The sequence below is a fragment of the Varanus komodoensis genome, unplaced genomic scaffold (assembly GCF_004798865.1).
Source record: "Varanus komodoensis strain SLA01 unplaced genomic scaffold, ASM479886v1 scaffold7_1, whole genome shotgun sequence".
NCBI classification, from domain to species: domain Eukaryota; kingdom Metazoa; phylum Chordata; class Lepidosauria; order Squamata; family Varanidae; genus Varanus; species Varanus komodoensis.
The window spans coordinates 18,860,249-18,869,025 of record NW_025336479.1 but is presented as its reverse complement, the minus strand read 5'-3'; the positions used below and the strand labels follow the sequence as shown (position 1 = coordinate 18,869,025).

Below are 8,777 nucleotides of genomic sequence, written 5' to 3'. Positions count from 1 at the left end.
CTGTCTCCATATGGCCCATTACTGTACCACCAAAATTTGTGGTGGCTCAAAAAAGCAAATACTGATTCTCTCCCTCAATGAATGTTAAATTTCTGCTGGTGCACTAGAATGGAATTGTACCATTAAACATGAAATAAAGAAAAGTAACCCAGAAAATAGTTCTTCCTACAAGTTCTTTTCAATAGTGGATAGTTCAATGGGTAAATATTTAATGGGAACATAAATATAATGGAGATTTTTCATATAAAAGGTGGGTCAGGAATGTACATGCCAGAAGGAAAAACAGGATTGTTTTAAAGTAACCAGTGTCTTCAGATGAGTTTGGTAATAGTATTTCAGGATTTATGCTGCAGAAGATACAGTTTTTCCAGTCTGTTTCTATTATCTGACTTCATCCCAAAATATTCTGTATATTTAAAAAGTGGAGGATAAGATAGCAGAGTAGATTAAGAGCGTTTATAAGACTGTTCACAGGCAACTATTTTCTTTTTCTTTCAGAAGACATTTGTATGCTATTCCACAAAACCTGGTTTTCAGAGACCAAAAATATTTTTGGATCTCATCTTAGTCACTCAGTTCCTTGGACTCACACTTGCATGAACAAGATCAAAGAACGTACTTCAGTAATTTGCTTCAAGATAATCCTGTTGGATGGTTTGCTTTCATTTGGACACAAGTCACTGCCTTCTGTTCAGCTCTTTAAGATTAATTTCAACAGTAACAGTAAAACGATGGGACAAGAAGAAGAAAAACCTCTGAAGGAAAACTTTCAGTTTAGTAGGAAAAGATATGTTCTTCCAGCAAAACTATGCACCAAGGAGGCAAGTGCCCCAAACTTCTATCATGCTTGTTATCTACACTCTATGCAAATACAAAATATCTGGGATCAGATATTTAAATTGTAAGTTTGCTATGTAAGGCATAAAATAATGTGTTAGTAAGAGTAATAAAAATAAGTCAAGCCCAGATATAATACATGGGAAGAACAAACAGAACAATACGTTAGCTTCTTGCCCACTATAGTTTGGCTTCAGTTTCACCCACTAACCACAGAATCGATTTGGAGCTGGGGGCTTTGAGCCAGTTGCTGTCCAAATGACCAAATGAAATGGGTCGCAGAGAAACCTGTTATCTGCATACACTGAATTGCGACTCAATGGCTCAGCAAGGCATCAAAGTGCGCCCAGTGCTGCTCAAGCGGAACAGTCTGGATTCTGTTGATTTTAGGAGGCAGCCTCACCATCGCCGGAGCAAATCACAACAAGTCCGATTCAAAGATGACGGGACAGACAATTCACCAGCAGCAGAATCAGAACATGAAACAGGAGCTGCTCAAGACCCATGTGCACTGGGTAAAACGCAGGCATCCCAACCCCACAGTGTGCTGAACGATTCCCTCTGTTTCCCTCCATCTCACAAGGGATTACAGAATATCGCAATTCAGACTTCTCCTAGCCTCAGGAAGCATTTTCCAGTATTTAAAAAGAAAAGAATTGCAACAAGCAAGTCCTTGACGGAAATGCCAAAAGAATCCGAGTATTCAATTCAAGTCAATGGCAACCTTTCTGAACAGGACATAATCTCTTCTAGCCTGTCTTACTTAAGCATCAGCCAGCATTTAGAGGATGGGCCAAGAACAGCCAAGGCAGCAGATCTGCTGTTTCAAGGGGTGCATAAAGCACAAAGCAACGGGCCAGTCCATTTGGGTTCCGATAAAATTACAATACTGGAAAAAGCAACTGTTTCAACCCAGGTCCCTGACTACACACACCCAGGTTCTGCACAAGACAGTTTTTCTGTTTGTGGCCCAGATACACAAACGGGTCTAAGCAGCTCAGTTCATTCTTCTACAGCTATGAGACAATCTAATGAAAACTATTCACTACAAATGGGTTCAGAAAAATATTTGCCCAACATAAGTCATAACTGTAATGAAACTAACATGGTTCATTGTTCGTGTGAAGAAAAAAGTTATACTGAATTATTTGCATCGAAGGATGACGCTAGCACTAAGGGAACCATTCTCTCATCACCTCAGTTACACCCCAGTCTCTTACCCTGCTCCCTCAAAGAACAGGAGCAATCAATACAGCAGAAAACAGATTCTGGCCATATGACACTGACTAACGATAATCAAACAGCATCATTCACCAACAATAATGCATCACCCAGTGTTCCCTCATGTCAAACTGTAACAGAGAACATTTCTACCACTACCGAAGTGCCACAGTATAACAACTGCTTAGAAGGCTTTTACATAAACACTTATCTTCCAGGGGCTGAAATAAAACCAGAGAACAAAGAGATTAAAGAAATTAATCAAATACATTTGGCGCACAGTGAGCTGAGCATCCTACAAGACAGGCTCCAGTCCGTTGAGGAATCTTTGCAGTCAAACCAGGAGAAGATTAAAGTCCTTTTGAATGTAATTCAAGACATGGAAAAGGCCAGAGCCCTCAATGAAGGGTACGATGTGTTTTGATATTTAATATTACTTTATTTAAAGCAACTGCAAACTTTTAGAGAATACACTATTGTCTTTACATTTTGCTCTTTAGAAAACAGCTGCACGCATAATTGCATTTTGTTGTTCAATAGTCTTCCAGGTGCATTTACACTGTGAAATTTATGGAACTTTTTTCAGTAAGATTTATCTACGTTAAGAGCACGCCAGCATTAGACATTTTATTTCTCCTGGTGGTTTAATTCTGATTTAGGTAGTGGGTAATTTGCTAAGGAGCACTGACATTTCCTCATTTGCAAATGAATTGAAAAAGCATATGCAAAAGAACCATAATACTGCAGTCCTATACACATCTTAACTCAGCTCCATGGAATTCACTGGGACTTACCTCTGAGTAGGTATGCATATAATTTCACTGTAAATTTGACTAACTCTGACTTTTAAGAAACTAGAAATTCTTTCCCACTGCTGTCAGTAGAGGAGAGGGACAGAGAGGGTGAATTGGAGGCCATAATATATTCATGCTCAGTAAACTGTTATTTATTGCAGCAGTTTTTCTCTCTGAACCAGCCCATTGCACTTAGTATCTTAATCCTGATAAGGAGAATTACACAGAGATACAGGATTCCATGTGTTTTTCTCTTGCTGGATTAAGAACCAGGGGCATATTGCAAATGACAGCAGGAATGCAGGGAGCGCCTACCTACGCTGGCTGCATTAGCGTCACTGGATACACAATGGGACAGAGGAATCCTTGCAAGTAGAACTTGTTGGCAATTCCTTGGCTTGCCATGCCCTGCCGGAACCTCCCATCGCGGTTATCATGCCATGTTTATAAAAAGTAGGTCCAGTTATTTGTGCCACTCTTTCATCATGGAAGAGTAACAGCATGTGGTCTGCAATTAGTCTGTGGGCTTGGCTATCATACGTGGTGCAGCACCCAGAATATGAACAGGAAAGGGAAAATAGGTCATTGCTTCTCTTCCTGCCTCCTCTCTTCTACCGAGAAAGCCATGGAGAGAAACCTTGGACTAAATGTGATTGGCTGTTCTATGAAGACATGCCTGTGAAAAAGTTGCTTGATAAGGAAGCAAGAAACATGAAAGTGGTGGTAAAATATCCTTTCTGTGTGAGTTTCCTGCAAGTGCTTGAATGCAGCTGAGCCAGCAACACTGACATTGAAAATTCTCCCATGTCAGGTAATCATAATTTATGATCACTAGAGAGGAGTCCAGAGTTCCCAGCAGATCCTCCCAACCTGCAGGAATTGCACCACGCTGTGATGAACTATGTTGAGTGTGGTTCCTGAGCTGAAGGGAAGTTGGAGTTACAATGAAGGAGTTATAAAATGAATGCTTTTTAGCAGATGTTCCACTGCCACCAACAGCTAATTCTTTAAATACTTCAGGTCTACTAAAAGCAGATTGTTCGAATGTGTAGAAGATTTATCAATCCCAAAAAATGTTATCAAAAAAGTCAAAAAGTAGGACCCACAGGGAGAAATAAGGCAGTATTTTAACTCCTACATATTTAAATTACCTCAGTAATTTTAGGATTAAATCCATCACCACATTAGCAAATCCACTAGTGCAATGGGGCTTTCTCCCTTTCTCTTCCCTCTGAGGACCTACAAAATGGCCAAACATTTCCTCCAGAGCATTTCCCAACCCCCTGAAGCAGATTTTGAGGAATTGCAAGATGGAATTGCCCACTTCCCAGTTGTACTAATAGAAGCAATTCTATCAGTGTAATAACACCACTGGATCCAACCCTTAGTGAGTAAACAAATTAGTGAGTTACAAATTGCAACTCTATTGGCTTATCTCCAGTTGAACCAGACCAAAGATACTTTTCAGACTTTCCAGAGCTGTCAACTCCACAGGCAATCCAAATGCAATCTGTTAAGTGAAGTCCAGAGCCACCCACAACTCTAGTGCCTGTAAAGAAAATATTAAAATTAAAGAGGGTGGGAGCATTAAATGATACCTTTGGGAAACATGCTAGCCCTTCAGAATTTTCATGTTACAGATTAGTTTACTGTTCTAATGTATACGCATTGGTTTACCAGTAATGGCAAGTACTTTTATGATGCTAGCTTTTTATTGGAAATTGTACTAAGTGGCTTGGCTCAGTAGGAAATTTCCCAAAATTAAAAAAGAATGCTATCTTAAATCCATGACATAATCAATGTTTTCAACAGGGAATATAGGTTTGGACCTTTAACTAAACTAGAAAACTCACACTGCAGCCCCGTAAAGAGTTGTTATTCAAATAAACATTTGTTGTTAGTTAGTTACGAAGTCACGTCCGACCCATCGCAACCCCATGGACAACATTCCTCCAGGCCTTCCTGTCCTCCACCATCCCCCGGAGTCCATTTAAGCTCACACCAACTGCTTCAGTGACTCCATCTAGCCACCTCATTCTCTGCCATCCCCTCCTTCTTTTGCCATCTACTGTTCCCAGCATTAGGCTCTTCTCCAGGGAGTCCTTCCTTGTCATTAGGTGGCCAAAGTATTTGAGTTTCATCTTCAGTATCTGGCCTTCTAAAGAGCAGTCAGGGTTGATCTCCTCTAGGACTGACTGGTTTGATCGCCTAGCGGACCAAGGGACTCGCAGGAGTCTCCTCCAGCACCACAATTCAAAGGCCTCAATCCTTTGGCGCTCAGCCTTCCTTATGGTCCATCTTTCACAGCTATATATTGCAACTGGAAAACCATAGCCTTGACTATACACACTTTTGTTGGCAGGGTGATGCCTCTGCTTTTTAGTATTCTGTCTAGATTTGCCATAGCTTTCCTCCCCAGGAGCAAGCACCTTTTAATTTCTTGGCTGCAGTCCCCATCTGCGGTGATCTTGGAGCCCAGGAAAATAAAATCTGTCACTACCTCCATTTCTTCCCATCTATTTGCCAGAAAGTGAGAGGACCAGATGCAATGATCTTAGTTTTCTTAATGTTGAGTTTCAAGCCACCTTTTGCGCTCTCCTCCTTCACCCGCATCAAGAGGCTCTTTAGTTCCTCTTCACTTTCTGCCATGAGAATGGTATCATCTGCATATCTGAGGTTGTTGATATTTCTCCCAGCAATCTTAATTCCAACTGGTGATTCATCTAGACCCACCTATCTCATGATGTGCTCTGCATATAAGTTAAATAGGCAGGGTGACAGTATACAGCTTTGCCGAACTCCTTGCTCAGTTTTGAACCAATCAGTGGCTCTGTGTTCTCACTGTTGCTTCTGACCCACATATAGGTTTCTCAAGAGACAAAGAAGATGGTCAGGTACTCCCATCTCTTTAAGAACTTGCCACAGTTTGTTGTGATTCACACAATCAAAGGCTTTAGCATGGTCAATGAAGCAGAAGTAGATGTTTTTCTGGAACTCCCTAGCTTTCTCCATGATCCAGCATATGTTGGTAATTTGATCTCTAATTCCTCTGCCTCTTCGAAATCCTGCCTGTACTTCTGGTAGTTCTCAGTCCATGTACTGCTGGAGCCTGGCTTGTAGGATTTTGAGCATAACTTTGCTAGCATGTGAAATGAGTGCAATGGTGTGGTAGTTTGAACATTCTTTGGCATTGCCCTTCTTTGGGATTGGAATGTAAACGGATCTTTTCCAATCCTGTGGCCACTGTTGAGTTTTCCAAGTTTGCTGGCATATTGAGTGGATCACTTTTACTGTGTCATCTTTTAAGATTTTGAATAGCTTAGCTGGAATACTGTCACCTCCACCAGCTTTGTTGTTGCTCAGACTTCCTAAGGCGCATTTGACTTCACATTCCAGGATGTCTGGCTCGAGGTCAGTGACCACCCCATTGTAGTTATCATGGATGTCAAGCTCTTTCTTGTATAGTTCTTCTGTGCAATCTTGCCACCTCTTCATAATCTCTTCTGCCTGTTAGGTCCCTGTCATTTTGGTCCTTTATCATGCCCATCTTTGCATGAAACTTTCCCTTCATATCTCCAATTTTCTTGAAGAGATCTCTGGTCCTCCCTATTCTATTGTTTTCTTCTATTTCTTTGCACTGTTCATTTAAGAAGGCCTTCTTATGTCTTCTAGCTATTCTCTGGAATTCTGCATTCAATTGGGCATATTTTTCTCTTTCTCCCTTGCCTTTTGCTTCCCTTCTTTCCTCAGCTATTTGTAAAGCTTCCTCAGACAGCCATTTTGCTTTCTTGCATTTTGTTTTCTTTGGGATGACTTTAGTTGCTACCTCTTGTACAATGTTGTGAACCTCCATCCATAGTTCTTCAGGCACTCTGTCTATCAGATCTAATTCCTTAAATCTATTTGTTACTTCTACTGTATATTCAAATAACACTTAGTAAGCAGGAAAACAATGCAATGGGCCAAGCACCGCTATTAATTAAATCCAGCTTAAAAAACATTGTATTAGGACTGGATAAATCAGATACTCCAAACTATATTAAAATCAAGATATCTCTTCTACACATTAGAATTATAAACCCCAGCTAACAGATTTATACTATGTGTCAATGGCATTTTGGATAGTACTTGAGGTTTAGGTGAGGTATGAAGAGTCACAAATCTTTTGAAAGCATCTTTTTGAAGATATCCTTTACCCCAAACCGGGGGGGGGGGGGGGGGGATTCCTTTTCTTTGCTTGTTTCTTCAGTCCCTTTTTACAAAGTTGCTTCCCTCTGCTAACAGTGCTGTCCCTTGGCTGAAAGTGAGATATTCCCCCCATTCTATTCACAAGTGTAGCCACTTGTGGAGACTCATCACCTTCCCAAATTTTCATCTGGGTGTGGTGTAGTGGTGAAGAGCATGGGACTGGGACTCAGACGATCTGGGTTCTGGTCCCCACTCAGCCATGGAGCCAACTGGGTGACTTTGGGCCAGTCACAGACTCTCAGCCCAACCTACCTCACAGGGTTGTTGTTGTGGGGATAAGATGGAGGAGGAGAATGATGTAAGCTGCCTTGAGCCCTTTGTAGGAAAAAGGCAGGACATAAATCGAAATAAATAAATAATCTTTCTTTTTATATCAATTTCCACCATTTTCACTTCTGCGGATCTTCAAAACAAGCATGTAGGCTGTACGCCGTATTAAGTACTAAAAGTGTCCCCACCTTTCAGTGTTCTTTGGCCAATCATTGCAAGACATTGTAATGATGGAAAAAACACCAATAACTTATTTCAATTTTGTAAAATAAAAATGTTAATACTATTTACACTATGTGATCCTATATATGTCTAGATAGGAAAAAGTCCACCAACTCCCAACATTTCCCAGCTAATATGTCTGATGGGGGAATGGTGGAGGTTAAAGGAATTTACCATGTTTAAACTTGTGAAGTATTGCTTTAAACATGTTAAATTAAATGTATTTAGCTTCTGTTTATTCTGCACTGATTCTAACCTACCTCTCCAATTATCACTACAAGAGAACAGTTTCCATCTGGAAGCATCTTTGCTCCAATTACAGCTTTACAGAAGCACCCAAAATTCAGCTGAATGGTAGTGCAGCTGAACTCAATGCTCACAGAGTATCTGATTACTTTTCTGTGTTTGCATGGGGTGATTATCAATAAAAACATATCTCCCAGTGTAAGTAGTATTTATGTTTCTTTACTTGGTTGCTCATGGGCAACGTAAACATAGAAATAAGATGTCTGCTTTAAATATTAAAAGGAATACCAAACAATCATCATTAGAATCTCCTGAAGATTAAGAATTCTAATTTGTGTATTCATCAGAAAAGCTAAACACTTATAAAGTGCTTCATTAGTGCAAAACACAAGGTTTATTTCCATTCTTGCTGCATAGGTGCAGGATTGGATCTGCCTCAGTGCACATCAACAGACAAATGAAATTCCTAAGTGGTTCTAGAAACGTATTTACATTCTCTTATCCTCAGTGGTGTACTCACAACACCAGCAGTTTTCAATTTCCCTTAAATAAAAACAGCTCTGTACAAATTTAGGGGATGGAGATGGGCATACGAAATTCTGTATTAGCAGAAATAAAACATTTGTTCCACTCAGCTGGAAAAAAGAAAACAGGAAACTGAAAAATCTCCCATTAGTCCAAAGTGAATTTATTTCATGGATTATATAGTGTTTGCCCTTTCAAACAGTAACATTGCATCCCTTGAGTATTCTTGGATTTGTTATCTGTTGTTCTATGAAGTAGAAAAGAATTGGCAGGATCAGGCTCCTCTTTGGGGATGGGAGTGGGGCACACGAGCATGTACTCAAAAAGTGAAAAGGTATGGGAACTAGCCAAGCCATGTTTAAATCATTTATTCCCATATATGTGTTAGAACAATAGATGTAGACTTTGTAAGCG

The 8,777-nt window shown here is 40.2% G+C and overlaps 2 protein-coding genes across 2 annotated transcripts in view; one reads left to right on the top strand and one right to left on the bottom strand.

The window, feature by feature from the left end:
- DOCK2 (dedicator of cytokinesis 2) overlaps nucleotides 1-8,777 on the bottom strand; it is a 315,348-nt gene that overhangs the window by 161,292 nt on the left and 145,279 nt on the right. The window lies entirely within an intron of this gene.
- The window catches only part of INSYN2B (inhibitory synaptic factor family member 2B), a 30,235-nt gene continuing 21,726 nt past the window's right edge, over nucleotides 269-8,777 (top strand). The window contains exon 1 of the mRNA XM_044453757.1: nucleotides 269-2,466. Coding sequence (XP_044309692.1) covers nucleotides 1,109-2,466 — 1,358 coding nt within the window. The 5' untranslated portion in view covers nucleotides 269-1,108. The remainder of the gene's footprint in view (nucleotides 2,467-8,777) is intronic.